Source organism: Portunus trituberculatus, chromosome 4 (genome assembly GCF_017591435.1).
Source record: "Portunus trituberculatus isolate SZX2019 chromosome 4, ASM1759143v1, whole genome shotgun sequence".
NCBI lineage: Eukaryota > Metazoa > Arthropoda > Malacostraca > Decapoda > Portunidae > Portunus > Portunus trituberculatus.
Genome location: NC_059258.1, coordinates 8,378,035 through 8,400,293, shown reverse-complemented (window position 1 = coordinate 8,400,293; position 22,259 = coordinate 8,378,035). Strand labels below are relative to the sequence as shown.

Sequence of the window (22,259 nt, the reverse complement as noted above, 5' to 3'; positions counted from 1 at the left end):
CTCTTCTTGCTGTCTGGGCTACGAGGATCTACACATGTAACACTGACGTCTCCACATGCAAGTGCGTGTATTTGTTTACGTTTCAAGGTGCAATATCATTGGCTATCACTATCAAAGGCTGTTAATACGCCTCTTCTGGTTGGCTGAGCGGCAGTCAGCCGAGTTTCATTCCTGGACAGCGGGACGCCCCCCAGGCCTTTGTTGTTGTTGTTGTTGTTGTTGTTTTCGGGCTTCGACGATCCCACAGATCCTATGAGCCCTGGTGGCGGCCTGTGAGGTGATCACAGGCGGGGTAGTTGTTCACACTTCTTCAGGAAGACGCAGGTGAGGCGGATAACCGCAGCTTGGTGTGAGCAGTAGACGCCTGCCGCCGCCAGCAGGGTGGGCAGGTCAAAGGTAGACACACCCAAGGCAGCAAGGTGATCACGAAGCACAACACGGTGGGAGTGGAAGCGGGGGCAGTATAAGAGGAAGTGTTCGATGGTTTCCTCGACCGTCCTGCACCAGGGGCAGTAGGGGTCCGGTGATAGACCAAGGCGATGCAGGTGTGCTGTGAGTCTTGTGTGGCCCAGACGGAGGCGGGTGAGTGCTACATCTAGGATGCGGGACTGTTTCCTGACCCAAGGCTGTGGAGAGGAGTCGCTACGGTAAAGGCCCATAGAGGTGACTCGGAGTGCGTTGTTGAGTGAAGAGTCCCAGGATGAGAGGCAGAGGCGAGATAAGAGCCGTTTGGCAGAATGAAGCTGGAGGGTAGGGGGGTAATGTTTACATGGGTTAAGGCCATCTTGGCAGCAGCATCCACCACCTCATTCCCCCGGATGCCGCTGTGGAAAGGCACCCACTGGAAGGTGATATCCCACCCAGTGTTCAGGAGATGGAGGAAGATGTTCTGGATGGAGTGGACGAGGGTTGTGGCGGAGGATGGCTGCCGGGACAGGAGGAGAGAGAGATGAGCGGGAGTCGGTGTAAATTACCACGATGGACTTCGGGTGAGAGGTGCGGAGGTAGATGAGGGCCTGGAGAAGGGCAAAGAGCTCCGTGGTAAGGACATCTGTGTACTCAGGAAGCCTCCATGTCTTACAGATAGCTGTATTGGCGTCATATATAGCTGCTGCCGAGGAGGGCAGGAAGCATCTCTGGAGCCATCCATGTAGATCTTGAGGTGGTGGTGATAAATGGACCGGTCCAGCTGTTGGAAGTGGGCTGCTGCTAATCCACTCACAGATGGTTTGGGAGGAAGCCCAGGAACGTGGAGAGCAAAATCATGGGTGACGTCCAGCCATGAAGGAAAAGGTGAATAGGGATTGACAGGCTGTGGAGGTGGTGGTGGTAAGTGGAGGATGGTTAGGCTGAGCAGGGCACGCACTATTAGTGGCTGACAGGCAGCGGAGAGCCATACAGGAGCTTGCTGATCGACCTCTGAGTTGGAGTGGAGGGTAGAGAGGGGGTGGGAGGCAGGCAGGCCCAGTATCCTGTAGTATTGTTGGCACAAGGTCATCCGTCTGTGAGTGGACAGTGGAGGAATACCACTCTCTGCTTGTAGAGAAACAACTGGGAGGAACTCATGGCCCCATAGAGATCCTCAAGGCAGCATTTTGAATGGGGTCAAGCTTGAGGAGGTTGGAGTAGGCAGCTGACCCATAGAAGCAGCTGGCATACTGCATTTTGGCCCTGATGGTGGTCTTATAGTAGTGGAGGAGCAGGTCACGACTGGCTCCCCAGCGGATGCCAGCTATTCGCTTCATCACATCGAGGCGTTTGTTGCAGGAGGTGCGGAGGTAACTGATGTGATTTACCCAGGAGAGGCGAGGGCCATCTAGCCGCAGTCCAAGGAGGGTGTGTGAGGTTGAGTATGGAACAGCCTCTCCACTGAAGTTGACGGTAGGTGGAGTTGGAAGCTTTTTCATGGTAAAACACATGAGAGAGCTCTTTGAGGCACTGACTTGTAGCCCCCAGGTTGTCATCCATGCACCCAAGGCAGTGGCAGCCTCCTGCAGGTGGTCCTGGGCCTTGGAGAGTGTGGGTGCTCGACTGACGATGGTAATGTCACCAGCATAGAGAAGGTGAGTGGGTAGGAACCTGTAGGTCAGAGAGAAGAACATTGAACAGAAGGGGGCTAAGAATGGATCCCTGAGGTACGCCACGATGAATTCCTTGGGAAGGTGACAGTGATGCACCAACAGCCACTTGGAATGAGCGACCGGTGAGGAAGTCGCGCACCCAGGCAAGGGTGGTGCCAGTGATGCCCATGAGTGCCAGCTTGTATAGGATGCCCTCATGTGGTGCAGAATCAAATGCTCCCTCCAGGTAAAGGAAGAGGGCCATCATGACTTGACGTTGGTGGTAAGTGTCACAGATGTGATACTCAATTTGCCCCAGCACATCCAGGGTACTCCGGTGGGGGCGGAAGCCACATTGCTCCTCTACTAGCTTGATGTTAGCTTCTAACCACCAGATGAGGCGGGTGTTGACTAACCTCTCCAGCAGCTTCCCAATGCAGGAGAGGAGGCTAATGGGCCTGTATGCTGAAGGGAGTGTAGGGTCCTTTCCAGGCTTGTGGATGGGGATGAGGATGGCGGGTTTCCAGGTGGATGGGAACTGCCCCGATTGCCAGCTGCTGTTGTATAGTTGAAGGAGGCAGGCACGTAGGGGTGGGGTGAGGTGGCGGATGAAGTCGTATGGGACTTTATCAAGGCCTGGCGCCTTACCGGGTTTTAATGTAGCTAAGGCTGAGGAGAGTTCATGAGGCTTGAATGGTTGAGCAAGGGATGGGAGAGCTGGAGAGGAGACGGCAGTTTCAATAACTGAAGTAAGGGTTGGAGGCGGACAAAGAGGAGGAGGTAAACCAATCTTGAGGTGGAAGTGTTCTGACAAGATTTTTGCTTTTTCAGGGTCAGCGAGTGGGGTAGAATCATCAGAAAATGGGATTTTCCGAGATACGAACTTGCCCTCCATGGAGCGGAGAAAGGACATGGTACTCTTGGGAGAGGAGCGGAAGGAGAGAGTGGAGCAGTGTAGGTCCCATGCATTTTGCTTTGCCTTGAGGATGGTCTTGGCACAGATGGCGTCCAGGCGGCGGTAAGCACGGTCAGCCTGGATAGTGGGGGTCCTACACCACTGATTCCAAGCCTGGTGAGGGTCCTGTACTGCCTGCGCGCAGGCTGCATCCCACCAGGGCTTCCCAGGGCGGCGTGGATGACGACGGGTGATGAGTGGGAAGGCAACTGTGCCAGCCTCGGACAGCACCCCAGCAATGGTTGTTGCGGCTTTATCCAGGGGAAGATGTTGGGTGTCCAGTGAGGAGGAAGCACAGCCACGTACTGGGGCCAGCCAGAAGAATTGAGCCTCCAGCGAGGCATGCAGCCAGGTTGGGGCTGTGGGGAGACTTGTGGGAGGGAGGCGAGGAGAGGGAGGTGGTCGCTGCCCATGTAAGGTCCAGTGCAGAAGGTGGAGTCCTTGAAGGTAGGGTCTCCAAGGAACAGGTCGAGCACCGAGGCGGCACCAGTATGGGGATGAAACCTGGTCGCTAGTCCGGGAGGGCTGAGGAGGGAGACATGTTTCAGATCTAACAAGGCTTGGAAGAGAGCATTGCCAGATGTGTTGTGGTGGTGAGGTGACAGGTCAGGCTCCCAACATGTATGATGGGCGTTAAAGTCCCCCATTATAAGCACTGGAGGCTGCAGGGCGGAGAAGTAGTGCATAAACTCTCGGTGGCCAGCTGTACCCCCAGGATTGTAGCAGGCTGCCACCGTGAGCCAGCCACCACCAAGTCCAACCCTGGCCGCAACAACCTCCAGACGCCCATCTTGAGACTGAGGGATAGGGAGAGGCGATGAGACGAGGGAGTCATGGATGGTGAGAAGGACGCCTCCTCCACGTCCTTGACCACGATCTTTGCGGATGATGTTGTATCCCGGAAAGGAGAGAGAAAGATGAGGGGGAAGCCAGGTCTCACATATGCCGACCACAGATGGGAGGGTGTCACCTAAATGGGTTTCTAGTTCCTGCGTTTTGCGGAGAAGGGATCGGGCGTTCCACAACATAAAGGAGAGGGCCATTATGGGAAGAAGGTAGTCAGGATTGTGGAGACAGAGGGCCAGAGGATGGTGATAATGTCCGGGAAAGACACTCCTTTCTGGTAGAGGTGGTAGCCATGCCAAAGGAGGTCGAGGATGCTGGGGAGGAGCTCAGATACAGAGGGAGACGTACTGACAGTGGCTGTAGGAATGGCGGAGTCCTGGGTTGGAGAGGAGGGTCGAGAAGGTGGAGGTAGGCTAGAATACTGGCCAGGTGCTTGACGAGGGTGATGGTGGGGTGTCTGTGGGTGACGAGCATTCCTGGGAGGGTGGTGGATCTCGGCCTCAACCGTGACAGGCAGAAGCCCGGGCTCAGCATCAGCTATCGGGGTGGGCGGAGGAGGCTGTACACCCGATCGCCTACCTGGCTTCCTCCAATGGTGGGCAACATAGGTAGCAGGTGGTGTAGGGAAGTGAGGAGTGGGCATGGTGTCCTCTTCCTGGGCGACATTAGCAGCTTCAATGGGTAGGTCTTGCAGAGCAGCATACCTGTTCCCTGTGGCAACGGAGGTGAAGGAACAAACACCCCGGCTCAACAACCCGAGCAGCCGAGCGGGTTGGGATGGTAGGAGAAGGGTGGCTGTTGTAGGAGTCCGTCGCTGTGGTCGGGGCAACTGGAGGGCCCTCAGCTGCTTGTTAATTTCAGGAAGGGGTGTGCCTTCACTCGCCAGGCGGGTGTACAGCTGCTGGGCATGGAGGTTATGGGGGCAATGAAGTGACCGGGGCCCATGGGAACCTCGACACTGGAAACAGTGGAAGGGCTTGCCACATACCTCATCCTTGTCACCTTTTCGGGAGGGGTGGGTGCCACTGCAACGGGCACAGCGGACCGAGGACCTGCTGGTGTTGATGGAGTGCCCTAACATAAGGCACCCTGGGCAGTGCAGGAGGGGGAGGAGAATGGGGCATGGGTAGAACACCAGCTGATCGATGGCTACCTTGCTGGGTGGGGAACCTCTCACCTTGAGTCTGAGCCACTTCCCTGTGGCGAAGCGTGGCAGGCTGTGGGGTGGAAGCCAGGTGAGTTCCACCACCTCATTTCCTCCAGGACACGGAAGCCATCCCGGACCTCCTCAAGGGTGGTGTCGTCCGCCAGGGGCCCCACCTTGGCGTAGTGGTAGGTACCGCTATCCCGGTCTGCTCTGCGGCACGTAACAGGCCACTCACCTAGGGTGAAGGAGGGCGACTGTAGCATGGGGACCTTGGGAGGTGTGGGCCCACACCGCCACTATCAGGGATGAGCCATTCCCTAGGGATCGAGTCTCCCCCTCGAGGATGTATTTCCCGAAGGCGGAGTCGTGGAGGACGTGAGAGACCTTGGCCGGGTTGGCGAAAAGACGCCCCTTCCGTACCTCGGAGCGGCGATGATGCTTCTGATGATACAAGACAGGTTGTTTTAGAAATCAAAGCTTGGATGTAATCTCTCCTCCACAAGCTCAACTCAGAGTAAAATCCCAGAGAAAAAGTACTTCCAGGTTGTACTGGGAACATGTTCATAACAGACATGAAGCACCTACAATACCTATCTATGATGTCACCAATAACGATGAGGAGGAGGGCATCTCTTTACCTATAGACATATTTCGGAGGTTCTTCACTGACAATGTCTTGGATATGATTGTAGAACAGTCCAATTTTATGCAGTTCAGCAAAATCCAAATAAACCCTTAGATATGTGCAGATCAGAACTTGAGCAATGGTTGGGCTTATGCTTGTATATGTCTATCAGTAAAATACCCAATACAAGACTGCACTGGTCAAGTTTTTCTGTAGGAAATGAAAATGTGAGTTCAGTTATGAGCAGGGACAGGTGGGAGGAGATAAAGATGAAGTTTCACTTAGTAGATAATTCTCAATTGGACCCACAGGACAAGCTCTCGAAAGTGCGACCTCTACTTGATCACCTGAGGGCAAAGTTCAAAGAAATACCCATGACTGAATATCTGTGCGTAGACGAACAGATGGTTCCTTTCAAAGGAAATTCGTCTATGAAACAGTATATTCCAATGAAACCACACAAACGAGGGTACAAAATTTTTATTCTAGCTGATCATACGGGGATGGTATATGATTTCATTCCCTACACTGGTAAGATACAGCCTGTAAGTAATGTAAATGTTCCAGATTTGAACCCTAGTTCAAATGCAGTACTACACCTTGCTGAGTGCATACCACCATACAAGAACCACAAGCTATATTTTGATAATTGGTTCACATCAGTTCCCCTCCTAGATCATCTGGCTTCCCGTGGCATCTGGTGCAGTGGGACTGTCCAGCATAAACGATTGCCAAATTTGACATTCAAGTCAGATAAGCAATTGCAGAGTCATGGGCGTGGCTCTTATGATGAATGGGAAGCAAAGGAACGAGGCCTTAACGTACTCGTCCGGGGCTTGGGGATGGTCTTGGGCAGTGCAGCAGCGGTGCCTACCTTCCGGGATTTTCGTCAGGGGTGTATCTGGCTGCCCACGCTTGCCCGGAGAGATGGAGTCCCGCATGTCTACGTCCACTTCCATCGCGGGAACTCGTCGTGGCAATTTCCTTTCGCTTATGTTACTTGAAACACGCAATGCACACAAAAACAGCCTCTACACACACCCAACACACGCGCCACCCCAGGCCTTTGTATCGGCAGCTCCTGTAGGGAACATAAAGAACACCAATCTTGATCTTGATCTTGATGGTACAGGTGACGCAGAATTTCTTCTGGGTCAGGCCTTTGTATCGGCAGCTCCTGTAGGGAACATAAAGAACACCAGACAACAAAGAGGGCAATCACCATCTTTCACACCACTAGTTCCTGCATCTGGCACGCCACATTCTCTCCAGGAACTCTTTCACAGCCTCAATCATCCTTTCATTCGTCTCCCACACAGTCCCAGCAGCAACACCATCCATTCCCTTCCTGTCATCTCCACTCTGTCATGCCCCAGCTCCCTCAGCACCACTTGCATCATCTCATACCTGTCTCTGGCATACTTCACACACTCCACCACCACATGTTCCACTGTCTCATCCTCTCCCAAGTCACACATCTGGCACACTTTGCTGCGGGACTCTGACCATCTATAATTCCTTGCATTCACATCCATGCACTGTGCCCTAGCTCGGAAGAGAAGATCACCACCCAGGCTTTCGTCATACCACTTTTCATACATTGGGGCCTCTTTCTCTGTATACCATACCAAGGTACTCTTTTGCTCCATCCTATTTCTCCAGTCATCCAGTCCCACACCTTTCACTACTCTGTCTATCTCACTCTTCCACTTCCTTACATCCCATTCTCTACCTTCTCCATTTCTAACAACCATACTCCAGTCTCTCTCTAAATGTCTTCCTTCTACCTGTTGAAAAACCCAACTACTTACTAACCCACTCTTTGCTACCAGCCTGACACACCTCTTCCCCCACTTGCTACTCCTGACATTCCACAGAAACACTTTTCTCACTATCCTTGCATCATTCATTCGTTCTAACCTAGCCTTATACTTTAGGGTCGCTTTCACATATCTCTCTCTAAAAGTGCTCCAACCCATATCACCCCTAAGGGCCTCTACTGCTGCATATCTAGGTGCATTAAGTGCCATTCTTGCAACTCTATTCTGCCCTATTTCTAACTTATCTAGTTCACTCTCATTCCAAGCAATCACATCTATACCATACATGATGCTCGGAACAGCCACGCTCTTCCAAACTTCTCGCAGCACGTCATATTTACTCGCCCTCATCCTTGCTGCACTTCCTAGACGACCTACCCACTGATTTGCCATACTTATCTTCTCATTCTTAATCTTTACACAGCCATCCGGACTCATCCACATCCCCAGATACTTATATTCATCTGTCTGCTGCACCTCATTCACTCCTAATCTCCACACATGGTTCCTCTCATCCTCTGACCTATGCACAACCATTACCTTACTCTTTTCACTACTAAATCTCACTCCAAAATCTCTTCCATACCCATCTACTACATCAAGCATACTCTGTAGCTCTTCTGCCGACTCACTCATGACTACAACATCATCTGCATACAAGAGCACACCTATCTTATCATTTCCCACATTTACACCTGCATTCATTCTCCTCATTCTAGCAGCCAATTCTTCTACTCCTCTTTCACTCTTCACCCAGTCTGTCTCTATATCCCAAACAACAAATTTGTTGCTGATGATGTTGATGCTGTCGGTGGTACAGTCTCTGTAACGGCACCTCCTTTATATCCTTTGTTCTCGATCTGCTCTCTATCTTCCTATTGTTTTGTTTCCTTAGTCTTTTGCTCGGTTTTATGTAGTATTTCATTTTTCTTTCATTCTCTTTTCACCAAATCAATTCATTGCACATTTTAAATATTATGCAATGTGCCATTTGTGGAAAAATAATACACGTATAATTCTAGGCTATCGCAAACTTTAAAGTGAAATACAAGTATAAACTATATGTAAGAAAGAGCATATATATTAAGTTATCGCATTTTTAAAGATACGATCAATAAGAATATTGATATGTAGTCGGCATCGTGACTAAATTTCAACAATGTTATTATATAACAAAGCTATTTTACAGTTATTCGATCGCTACTCACATTTTGTGACATCAATATATGTGTTTTCATAAAGGTATCCATCTTGCTACCAGAAGAACACAAAGTGTAACAAAAGTATATCAGCATTGAAGATGCGTTGGATTCACAATAGATATTCAACATTATATATATATATATATATATATATATATATATATATATATATATATATATATATATATATATATATATATATATATATATGCTGTGTGTGTGTGTGTGTGTGTGTGTGTGTGTGTGTGTGTGTGTGTGTGTGTGTGTGTGTGTGTGTGTGTGTGTTGACCTCGGTCGTCTGCTGGTCACCCAGCCAGTCTTTCCCATTTACGGAGCGAGCTCAGAGCTCATAGACCTGTGTGTGTGTGTGTGTGACTGTGTGTGTGTGTGTGTGTGTGTGTGTGTGTGTGTGAATGTATTTATGTTTGTATGTATAAGTCAACACTTAATTCAGGTTGAAATTCGTAGCTAGATGTACATTAATGCAATTTTGGCGAAGAAGGATGTGATCAATCATGACTGAAATTATTCTGTATATAATTTTCATTGTGGAAATCTCAATGAAAAGTGACATCAGCGCAACGTCCTAATTTTTGCATAGAATTGACGTTCAATATGTATGCGTTGACATTGTGGCTTTGCTTTACAATAGTCAATGTGAATATTGCACTGAAAAAAAAAAATCTTTAGTTCAACATCCATTTTAATCCTTAATTCAACTTAGAAAGTAGGTCAGCCTTCATGTTGGTGAATTCCAAGCAATATTTCAGTGTGATTTCCACGTCGACATCCAACATATAAGCAATGTTGTAATTCTAATATTGTATTGACATTGACTCTATGGTTGAGAAAAGACGTTGATTCATTGTCAGGTTACAACCAAAACTCAACTTAGAGAGTAAAAGTAGTCTCATCTTGGTGAATTTCAAACCACTACTCAATGTAATTTCCACGTCGACATGTAACATGTACTCAACGTTGTAATTCAAACATTCAACCAACGTTGACTTTATGGTTGAAGAAAGACGTTGGTTCATCGTCAGGTTACAACCAAAACTCAGCGTATACGGTATGGCAGTCTTCAAATTGGTAAATTCCCAACAACTTTTCAATGTGATTTTTCATCTATATCGGACGTAGAAGTGACGTTGTAATGCTAATGTTGAATTTTTAGTGGAAGAACGACGTTGGTTCAGCGTCAGGTTCCATCCGCAATTCAACGTACAAAATAGCTCAGTTTTCATATTGGTGAACTTTCAATAACATTTGAATGTGATTCCAACGTCGATATCTGACACATAATCAACGTTGAAATTATGACGTTGAATTGACATTGTTTTTATGGTGTCCGACGTCATGACCAAATTTCTACCAATTATCAACGTCGGTTTGACGTCGTGTGCCTGCTGGGAGAGCATGAGTTTAATGTTTGAACGTACCTATCCAGCAATTTCTGGTAGAATTATCAGTTCAGTTACATCAACGACTTCCACTGAATAACCAAACTCTATCAGAAACCTGTTCTCTTCTTGATCCCACAGTCCTTGTAGGAAGCGATAGGCAGTCCCTCTTGGATATTTCATCGAAATTTCCCAACATCACAGAAGAGAATGAACAACAAGAGTTGGACTGTGAATGGCGTTCATTGCTATTGAGTGGTGATGTTGACAGCTTCTTGTCACAGGACACTAATACAGAGTCTCTGTGGTCTAGAGTTCATGTAAGTGGTAGATATCCTACACTCTCCAAATTAGCTAGAGCCTTGCTTAGTGTTCCAGTTTCAAATGCTGACTGTGAGCGGATTTTCTCCTTGGTAAATCTAAAGAAAAACGAGAAGTGAAACAGGCTGTCAAATATTTCTCTGAGAAATTAACTGATATGTGGGGAAGGAGTAAGGAAAGCAGGTGAATGCATAAACTTTGAGCCAACACGTGAGATGATAAAAACAGTGAACACTCATATATATGATAAATGATGGGATATATCAGGTTTAGAGTATTGCATACAGGCTTGGTCACCCCATTATAGGCAGGATATCAACATGTTAGAAGCAGTTCAGAGAAGAGCAACTAGGATGATACCAGCATTAAAGCGCCTGGAGTATAGAGATAGATTAAAGGAATTAAACATGTTTTCATTTGAGAGGAGATATATAAGAGGGGATATGATAGAGTTATTTAAAATGTTCTCAGATACAGACTACATAGATGTGAGATCTTTCTTTACCTTAGAGGAGGGAAGTAGGACTAGAAATCATGGCAGGAAGAATAGAAAGCAAGGTTGCAGGTTATATATAAGAAAATATTTCTTTAGTCATAGTGTGGTAGATTTCTGGAATGCATTGCCAAAGAGGGTTGTAAATAGCACTAGTTTGACAATGTTTAAAAACAGATTAGAAAAGCACTTAAATTTATTAGATTTATAATTATGTATAGCGCTGCATGATAGTTTTTATAAGAAATTTACTATAGTTAAACAAGACATGATCCTCATGTATGGGGATCACAGATTGTAGAGGAATTCGCTGCAGGACTTAGCCCTGTTAATGGGCCAAATATTTAGAATTAGTAAATAATGTATTGTGTACTTGTAAGTGTATCTTTAAATACTGATGACGAGGTCGCTGTGCGACTGATACAGGAAAACCTAGATGGGCCTTGGTGGCCCTTTGTTATCCTATTATTTATGTTATATTATGTTATAGTATTTTCAAGAAGTAGGGGAAATTATGGAACAGAATGCTATAATAACTCTGTTTCAGGGGGGTTGGCGCTTGTCCCCTTGTCGCAGGCAGCTACTCATATAATGTGAGGTATATTGAAGATTTTTGTGTGTTACAACAGAGTGGACTCCCGTCTCTGAAGTAGTTCCCTTCCATGGCTTTCAAAACAAATTTTCTAACATCGTTAACGCCACCAAGACATGCGAAAACACTCCAACAACTACACTATAATTTCAATATAACTCAGTCTCACCTACAAAAAAAAAAAAAAAAAAATCAAGGACGAAGTACCTACAAGAGTGCCAATTTTGAATTTCCATATACATTTTAAAGAAAATGCAATTTATGAACGTTGAAAAGTGACTATGACAAAATTTTGTCTATATAATTATTACTGAATGATAATTTACGCTTTCCAGGGATTAACACATAATATTAACAAAATCTCAGTTCCCCCATTATGATATCACTCCGCGTCTTTCATGACACGCCATGTTTGTTGTTTTGAAAATCATAGATACCCTTAAAGCTTGATAATACCAAGTTCCCATTGTTTAGCCAGCTTTCTTTGACTTTCTAGTGATCTATACATCATGTAGCATCTGTTAATATGTTTGAGTAATGCTAACATGCTCTAATAATCTCCAAATTTTAATTTCAAATGTGAGTATGAATATTTACGTATTTTTCCAATTTTCAGTATAGAACAAGCCAATTTAGTTTTGAATTTTGTATTAGGCTTTCAAGAACGGGTTAATTCAGTTGCCTGGTTTTAACAATCATTATACTGATGAGAAACATAATTTTAATTCCTTTATTTTGTTCCAATTTTCTCCCCATTACAACATTATATCACACCAAAATACGTGGTTAGCAAGGACATATACTGCAGCACACTGATATTAATGCTATCATATTTAAAAACATGAAGGTTTTAGAAGAGGAAGAAAATAAGAGTTAATTTATGCATGTAGAGATTAGATCCCTTCAGGACTAGAACGCACATATGCTGCCATGTTTTAAGCTTTTTAGTCTATATCCCCAAGGAAAGTCGAGACAACGTTTTATTTTATTTCTTTTTATCTTTATTTGGAGAAAGACATTGTGTTGTACGCCTAAATGTATATAAACTGCGGCTGGTATTACGGTTACCTGTGCTATTGCGTGCCAGAAACAAATAATCTGCGTGTTGCTCTTTAATTTTGTTTTCTGTTTGTCCTTTTTCTTTTCTTGTTTGTCTTCTACAAGAGTTGCCGATGCAAAGGCCAGTCCAGACACGGCCTTCGCATACTGTCATACAGGCCTGATGGATGTGACGTCACTGACGTCAGTGCGACTAGGCCATCCGCGTCTACTGGGTGTGCCGGGAGTGTTGTGGAACTCCGCCGTGGTCTTGTTTTAAGTGGTTTTAGTGCACTCACTAGGCCTTCTGCCATGCCTTACAAGTGTTGCGTTCCTTTATGTAAAGGAAATTACAAAAGTGGGCCAAAGGTGTGCTTATTTTCATTCCCAAAAGAAGAGAAGCTTGCGCGGGCTTGGCTTCATGCTATCAAGCAAGCAGATTCCACCCCAACCAAAAACACCAAGGTAAGTAAACTAAACCAATGTTTATTGTATACAACTAGTATAGTTTTATCCACATTATAATACAGGGTGTAACACGAGTTTCTGCGAATACTTCTAGAGGTGAAAGTACAAGTTTGTTTAGTCGTGGGGTGAAATTCAAGAAGAAAGATGCTAGACATAAATTAGATAGGATAAACAGAGATAGTGAAAAGATTAGGAAAGATTTCCAGGTGCAAATAGGAGAGAATAAGATTAGGATTCCAAATAAGGAGACAGCATCTAGGAAGGTAGCAGGACTTAAATGTTTTTATGTAAATGCCAGGAGTCTTAGGAACAAGAAGGACGAGCTATCTAGTTATATAGTTGAGGAGGACTTAGATGTTGTATATGTCACAGAGGCATGGGTAAATGAGGAAAAGTTTAGGGAAAATAGGAAAGAATATGAAGTAGATGGATACATTATGTATTTACACCAGAGAATTGGTAGGATAGGCGGAGGAGTAGTTATTTATGTAAAAAAATCCTTCATTTCCAGTCAGGTTAATGGTATTAAGGTAGATAACAGAGTAGAGTCCTTATGGCTGGATGTTAGAGTAGGGTTAGCTTTTATAGGCCACCTAACCAGTCAGCAGATGTAGACAACCTTATGGTAGATGAGATAAATAGGGGTGTACTAGTCAGACAATTATCTTAGGGATTTTAATCTTAAGTCAGTAAACTGGGAGAGGATGGTAGGAGATGCTAGTGAAAATAAGTTTATGGAAAGTTTTCAGGATAACTATTTAGTGCAGATGGTAGATAAACCTACTAGGGGAGGAAGGTTTTAGACATAGTACTAACAAATATTGAGCATTGTTTAAAGGAAGTTGAGGTAGGAGAGACTTTAACAAACAGTGACCATCATATAATTAGATTTATCATTAATTCCAGTAGGGATAATATAGTGAATAAGACTAGAGTCCCAAACTATCAGAAAGGCAATTATGGTAGGTTACGTCAGTTATTAGGAGAGGTAAACTGGGAAGATAGTTTTTGAAATAAAACTGCACAGGAGATGTGGGTTATTTTTAAGGTTGCAGTAAAGGGTATAGTGATGCAGTGTATCCCTTACAAAGATATAAGGCAGAGAAACAGGAAGCCATTATGGTGGACTCGCTTTCAAGTCACCCCGGCGGCCGGCCCCTAGTTTCTCCGACCCTCTGTCACTCCGGCCCCCAACCCTGGTCACTTCGGCCTCCTACCCTAGTTATTCCGGCCTCCCACCCTGGTCACTCCGGCCTCCTCTTTTTTACTTTACATTTACATAAGAGACTATGATAATGAATCAACAACATTGGTAGAAAGTAGCATTCTTCTCTGTTGTAACATTGTTTATTTTTAACTTTTGCCAACACAAATTTAAAACGGATTAATAGGAGCATTACGAAAGTCATCATCCACAGTTAAATCATCAAAGAGAACACTATTATAAATGCTGAAAATACAAATAAAGCAGACATAATTCATTGTATATATTTGGCGCAAGATAGCAACACGAAAATAAAAATTGGTTCTCACTATATAGTACTGTTTTTAGTCAACAACAAAATCACATGATAAAATCTAATATGGAAATAAATATATATTGAGAATAACAATAATAATGATAATGTAAAAAAAAGTGTTTAAAATACAGATAAAACAGTCAAAATAAAAGAAAAGGAAACATTCATACAAAAAGTCAAGTGGTTGGTCCACTCGGTCTGGAGCAGCATTATAGAAATAATAATAATAATGAAAATGTAAAGTGTTTAAAATATAGGTAAAACTCATAAAAAAGTTAAGTGGTTGGTCCACTCAGTCTGGAGCAAGCTATGCAAAAAAATGATAATTATGAAGAGTGTTTGAAATACAGATAAAACAGTCTCAGCTGTAACTTGAGAAATTAAATAGTTGGTCCACTCAATCTGGAGCAAGCTTTCAATAACTGATCAGTTGTTATTTTATGTTGCTCGTACTTTTTCCATAAATTGAAGATGCGACCTTGCATAGAGCGGTATTTCCGTCGCTGATAACGTGACAGCTTCCGTCCTTGACTAGCCGCACCTGGATATGTACGTTGTTGGCTTCTTTGTACAGCAAGGGTATAAGTACTTAGAGAGGAATATGTGCATTTCCTGCACTACCATTTAATTTTCTGTGATACCCTTCCACGTCATTATTAGTGCGTATGCTCTCGCCAAAAACACTCCATTCACTTGGCGACCACAGTCCATCTATCCAGGTTTCTTCTATGTACCTTACCAAGTCTTTGACTGGCCCAGCTGGCGCACGTGATTCTAAATGACGAAACGTCTGTTCAATATGTTCCTCTGGGAGAAAGGAAGGGCCATTAACTGCCGTATATAATCTTGTGTGGGACGATGTTTGACATAAGGCACTGCAAGCCCTAGTGACTGTACCTGTCTCCAGATTGCTTGGTTCCAGTGGAACGCACATCCTTGCAATTTGGCTACCGGGAACAGAGTTCTAACTGCTGACCACAAGGCAATTTCAAAATCCATAACAAATTTCTCTACTTTACACTCTGGAAATAGTCCCATGATAGTGTTGAGAATTCTTTTGTAATCTTTCTTTCGCTTTCGTGACATGAGTGTAAATGCCAGTGGTACTTGTTTTATATTACCCTCCTGCCCTTTCACAAAAGCATGGATGCCAAAAAAGCTGCTGAAATGGTTTCCGTACGACACGAAATGTTGCATCCATATACCACGTTCTGGCCTTCTTTAGCAATGACAACTGCTCTGTTGTAGCAAATACCAAGTGCCGCGCGTTATCCAACACAATGTCTGCCTGAAGAAAATGTTTTGGGATATAATCATCTGCAAGTTCAAAATCTAAAGAGTTTGGTTCACATTTCGGGCTATGTACTCTGGATTTATAGGAGCAGTGTCACTGCCTTCTGTTTGGGTTAAGGCACAATCAACTATACTGGCGGCAGGTTTGAATAAATTCCCTTTCTCTCTGGCTAGAGACTTGGCAGTAGCCGTGACTGCAACTTTAAGAGCTGCATCAGGTTGGGCTTGGTGCACGTGAGGACGGGATCCGCGAATAAATTGAGAACCGTTTTGGGAGACAGTTGTTGGGCAGGTTAAATTCTTATTTCTAACACTACAACGCCATGTGCTTTTGCTATCAAGCTGTATTTTCCTCTTCCCCAATGCCTTTCTGTTATAAGTATACCCTAAGGAATCTACCATAAGAGTCTTTCCGTCTCTCGTTGCGCCCTCGATGAGTTTGTAGGAGATTTCAAGTTCTTCGCCCACGCCAGGCACCCTTCTAATGTGTCATCAGGTATGATGTCTTCTTCACATGGAGCTGGCATTGGTGGTCGTGTGCTTATGTCAAGCACAGGCGTAACCTCAGCGGCATCAGTCATCATAGCAGCATCGTACGACAATAAGGCAGTGTCAACTGGGGTGCTCTCGGCCACAGGTACAGGCACATCTGGATCAGCAATGAAATAAATCACAGCCATGAGTACTATTGCCTGCTGATGTGGTGGTCTCTTTTTTTTTAAGAGTGACTATAGTTGCGAGCAAATGACGTCGATTCCTGTTCGTAATCTCCTCCCCACTTCCATTCTCTCTCTCTCTCTCTCTCTCTCTCTCTCTCTCTCTCTCTCTCTCTCTCTCTCTCTCTCTCTCTCTCTCTCTCTCTCTCTCTCCTGTTCGTCTGTCTCTGTCTGTATTTTATATAACTAGTGGTAGGCTAAGGTAATCATTAGAGAGAGAGAGAGAGAGAGAGAGAGAGAAGGTAAGGGAACAGATAGACGAGGAGGGGAGGGGAGGGAGGAGGAATGGAGGGAATTATCGATAGGGGGTAGGAAGAGAGGAAGGGTACGTGTGTGTGTGAGTTTTGGAGGTTAGATAATTAGCTTTTCCAGATAATTATACATATAATAATTGCAACATTAAGGACGATTATGAGAAAACTAACAATTAATATTATTAATTATTATTATTATTATTATTATTATTATTATTATTATCGTCAACTATTATTGTTACAATCATTACTATTGAAATTATTATAGTTTTTATTATGATTATTTCTTATTCTCTCACTCTCACTCTCTATCATAATCGTCCTTAATGTCACTTTTATTATATGTATGATTATCTAACCTCCAAAACACACACACACACACACACACACACACACACACACACATTTAGAGGGTAGAGTGAAGGTTATACTATTGTACACATCCCTTCCACCTGGCTCCTGCACCAGTATGTTGGTGGACTACGTGCCCTCGAGTCCTTTGCTCGCAACTGTACACACAAACACACACATTTCTAACCTGTGATTTCCGGCAGTGAGCACTTGACGCAGTACCACTGTTTTTCAAGTTCCCTGCGTACCATACGGCGGTAATCCTGCTGAGAAACACCAGAGGAACAAGTTCGATGTTGCCACAGGTCACATCCATCACACTGCAATGCCTGCTGCCGTGGTCGTACTTCTGCAGAACAAGCAGCACACGGAAAGGAAGCCATGGTGACACTCATATTCTTTGCAGCTTTGTACTCCAAAGTGGCTTTGCTTCATGTTTCTTCGGACAATTTTAATTGCGTTTCGAGGCCTATATACCCACTTGATGGGTTCATACACGCGCGCCGCGACCATCAGGGGGGCGTTTCGAGATTCAAGCGCCTTTATGTTTATGGAGAAAGTGGGTTTCGAATGTGTATGAAACACTGCTTTAGTTCACATTTAGAGTAACCTCTCTCTCTCTCTTTATATATATATATATATATATATATATATATATATATATATATATATATATATATATATATATATATATATATATATACTTGATATACCCAACCCTTGATGGGTTCATACACGCGCGCCCCGACCATCAGCGCCCCGACCATCAGGGGGGCCGGAGTGACTTGGGTCGGACGCGGGGGAGGCCGGAGTGACCAGGGCCGGAAAAACTAGGGACCGGAGTGACCAGGGCCGGAAAAACTGGGGGCCGCAGTGACTTGTTTCCGTGGGAGTAAAGATCCCAAAAAATTATATAGTTATTACAAGGTCAGTGATAAAAGAAATAAGGATAAGATTGGACCACTCAGAAAAGATGGTGTAGTAGTGGATCAAAATGAAGACATAGTAGAATTATTGAATGAACAATTTTCTTCAGTATTTACTAGGAAAGAATAGGAAATCCTGTTACAAACAGTGCGACGAGTAGTTTAAGAGCTTTAGAAAATATTGATATAAAACCGGGAATTATTAGGAAATTTATTCTTGAACTAGACGATAGGAAAGCCAGTGGTCCTGATGAGCTACATGCCAGAGTACTTAGGGAGGGTGTAGACAGTATTTCTGAAGCACTTAAGTTAATCTTTGAAAGATCACTTAGGTTTGCTGAGATACCTCAGGACTGGAAGTTAGCTAATGTTACTCCAATATTTAAAAAGGTAGGAAGGATGATGCGAATAATTATAGACCGATCAGTTTAACTAGTATAGTATGTAAGATACTAGAGAAAATCATTAAGGGTAGTATTTGGGAGCATTTAAATGAGAATAGATTAATTAGAGATACCCAACATGGCTTTAGATCAGGGAGGTCCTGTCTTACAAATTTGCTCGATATCTTAGAATATATTACCAAGGAGTTAGATGATGGAAATAGCATAGATGTTATATATCTAGATTTTAGCAAGGCGTTTGATAAGGTACCGCATAGGAGGCTAGTGTACAAATTGAGACTACATGGGATAGGGGTAGGTTAGTTGATTGGATTAGTGAATGGCTTTCTGATAGGAAACAGAGAGTAGTATTAAATGGGGCAATGTCTGAGTGGAAGGAAGTGGTTAGTGGGTACCCCAAGGATCAGTGCTAGGACCTCTTCTTTTCTTGGTGTACATTAACGATTTAGATATAGGAATTAGTAGCAAAGTATCAAAGTTTGCAGATGATACTAAGATAGCATGTGCAGTACAGGGTGAAAAGGACAATTACAGAATACAACGAGACCTGGACAGGCTGATAGCATGGGCAGACAGGTGGCAGATGGAGTTTAATTCTAAAAAGTGTCAGGTTATGCATTTAGGTAAAGACAACACAAACTTTAACTATGAGATGGAGGGATGTTGGCTAGAGGCAGTAGAGGAAGGAAAGGATTTAGGAGTAGTGATAGACAGGATTATGAAATTTTCAAAGCAATGTTTAGAAGCAAGAAATAGGGCAAATAGGATCCTGGGTTTTATAAATAGAAATGTTAGTTATAAAAGTAAGGAAGTGGTGCGTAGCTTATATAATTCCTATGTTAGGCCCCATTTAGAGTATTGCATACAGGCCTGGTCACCCCACTATAGGCTACCCCACTATCAACATGTTAGAAGCAGTTCAGAGAAGAGCAACTAGGATGATACCAGCATTAAAGCGCCTGGAGTATAGAGATAGATTAAAGGAATTAAACATGTTTTCATTTGAGAGGAGATGTATAAGAGGGGATATGATAGAGTTATTTAAAATGTTCTCAGATACAAACTACATAGATGTGAGATCTTTCTTTACCTTAGAGGAGGGAAATAGGACTAGAAATCATGGCAGGAAGATTAGAAAGCAAGGCTGCAGGTTAGATATAAGAAAATATTTCTTTAGTCATAGAGTGGTAGACTTCTGGAATGCATTGCCAGAGACGGTTGTAAATAGCACTAGTTTGACAATGTTTAAAAACAGATTAGATAAGCACTTAAATCTATTAGATTTATAATTATGTATAGCACTGCATGATAGTTTTTATAAGAAATTTACTATAGTTAAATAAGACATGATCCCCATGTATGGGGACCACAAATTGTAGAGGATTTCGCTGCAGGACTTAGCCCTGTTAATGGGCCAAATATTTAGAATTAGTATATAATGTATTGTGTACTTGTAAGTGTATCTTTAAGTACTGATGACGAGGTCGCTGTGCGACTGATACAGGATAACCTAGATGGGCCCTGGTGGCCCTTTGTTATCCTATTATTTATGTTATGTTATGTTATGCATGTGGCGGGGTGACTGTAACACCGGCTGGGCCGGTCGGGTGTTTTATGTTATAGAAACACTATATCAACTTACTCCACCTTACTGTAAGTGTGTGGCATTTTGTATATATTTTCTTCCTTTGGAAAATCACAGCACAATCAAAATTTATTTACCGTCACCGTCTTAATGTGAAATTTCAAACAGCTAATTTTCTGCTAGATAGCCTCACTACCGCCTTCCTGCCATGGGACGTGGGTAGCCTTTTATTTTATTTGTCACCAATTACAGACATGTTAACATTGTGTAATGTTTACCGGTAAATTCCTAATCTGTAATACCATTTGTCTGATCATGTGATCATGGGATACTGTAACACCCACAAATTTGCAGAAATGATTGAATAACCCACTACTTTTCACCATCGAACAAACTGCATAACTCGCTATCATTTCTACAAGTTTTGGGGTAAAGCAATATTCTGCAATGAGACGAGTAGTATTGACTGAGAGGTAATTTACAGATAAATCTGACACCGTGTAATAGGCTATACTGGGACACCTTGCCTGCCTGAGGGAGGCTAGCAGCAGATCAGCTGTTCGGAATATCACACCAAGATTGACGGTAAATAAATCTCGATGGTACTGCATGATTTTGACAGACAAAAAAATCTCAGTTGAAAGTACCACACACTTACAGTAAGGTGGACATGGTGTTTCTACGAAATAAAAACAATCGCCCGTACCAGCTACACTTAAATTTCACCCCACGACTAAACAAAGCCTCAAAAGTCATATGAGTATAGAACATTTTTTACTTAGAATAACTTGTTCTTTCGCCTCCTAGAAGTATTCGCAGAAACTCGTGTTACACCCTGTATAATGATGTGATGATATCAGTTTATGATATATTTAGTGTAGGTGAACATAAGGAACCTTGGCTACTTGAGTACTACCTTAGGTTTGGTTAGGATAGGTAAGGGTAAGTTATGGTAGGTTAGGTTAGGTAATGAAACAAATGTATTGATCAACATAAATGTTTTGAAATCAAGAACAGCTTTTATGCCAATTAATTGTTGGTAAGATAAACAGAGAAAGGTGGGCAATAACCTAACCCTAGCCTGCCCTAACCTATCTTAACCTAACCCATCTAAAGGGGTCTAAAGAGGGTGTTTTTAGCTTGCTGGTTTAAAGGGATGTTTTTAGCTTGCTGGTCTAAAGGGGGGGGTTTAGCTTGTCGGTCTAAAAGGAGTGTTTTCAGCTTGTTGGTCTGAAGGGGTTGTTTTTAGCTTGCTGGTCTAAAGGGTATGTTTATCTTGCTGGTCTAAAGGGTATGTTTATCTTGCTGGTCTAAAGGGGATGTTTATCTGCTGGTCTAAAGGGGATGTTTATCTTGCTGGTCTAAAGGGGATGTTTATCTTGCTTCACAGTCAACTCGGCTTCTAGCCTACTCGGCTACGTGAGTCTACCAACTCAGCCTTGCGAATCTGCCAACTCGGCCACCCGTCTGTCAACTCGGCCATTATTATTATTATTATTATTATTATTATTATTATTATTATTATTATTATTATTATTATTATTTTCATCAATATGGAGAGAGAGAGAGAGAGAGAGAGAGAGAGAGAGAGAGAGAGTCGCTGAGTCTAGCCGCCGGCCCTATTATTATACCAAACATACTTAAATATTTTTACTGTATATATGTTTTAAGTTTTCATAAGATTACATTAAATACAAGAATTATCTTTATTAGTAAAATACAATATTGTCAATTATAAAATCATTCATATAGGCTACATATATGTCAAAATAGATTTACAAGTGAGAGACCTACATGCATGTAACAAAAATACATCAATTGATTATGGGACCATGCAAATGGGCGCAGGCTCGCAGCAGTCGTTTTGTCGATCTTTCACCATTGATGAATTCCTGCCAGTAGGTCTGCAATTTTGCTTGTAGATTCGCATATGTCTTCTTTTGGTGTCGTTTTAGTTTCCCCTCAGACACCAGTCGCACATAAAGGGAGGCAAGCCTGGACTCATCATGAAGTAGCCCAATAAGTAAGTATAACAGAAGTTGACCTCTATTAGCCCTGTGGTTGAGGCGTCTGTGCCAACCCTCCACATCATTGTTGATGCGAACTGACTGGTTGAACACCGACCATGATTCCACAGGCCAGATGGAAGACTCGATCCATGTGTTTCTTATGTAGATTATTAATTCTTGAAGGGCATGAATTGTGGCACAGCTAGCTAGATTATTGAAAGTTGAATGGATGTG

General features: G+C 43.5%; 2 protein-coding genes across 4 annotated transcripts in view; both read left to right on the top strand.

The window, feature by feature from the left end:
- The first annotated feature begins 5,269 nt into the window (after window positions 1-5,269).
- LOC123511384 (piggyBac transposable element-derived protein 3-like) lies at window positions 5,270-6,637 on the top strand. Its single transcript, XM_045267215.1, is given in 3 exon segments — window positions 5,270-5,285; window positions 5,467-5,709; window positions 5,712-6,637. Coding segments are annotated over 3 exon segments (1,185 nt in total).
- Window positions 6,638-12,437: 5,800 nt separating this feature from the next.
- The window catches only part of LOC123510818, a 227,456-nt gene continuing 217,634 nt past the window's right edge, over window positions 12,438-22,259 (top strand). For 2 of the 3 annotated variants that reach the window (XM_045266248.1, XM_045266242.1), the window contains exon 1: window positions 12,439-12,964. In XM_045266248.1, the coding sequence (XP_045122183.1) occupies window positions 12,812-12,964 (153 nt within the window). In that variant the 5' untranslated portion in view covers window positions 12,439-12,811. Of the gene's footprint in view, window positions 12,965-22,259 lie in introns of all 3 variants that reach the window. The other variant, XM_045266258.1, reaches the window with a different exon arrangement.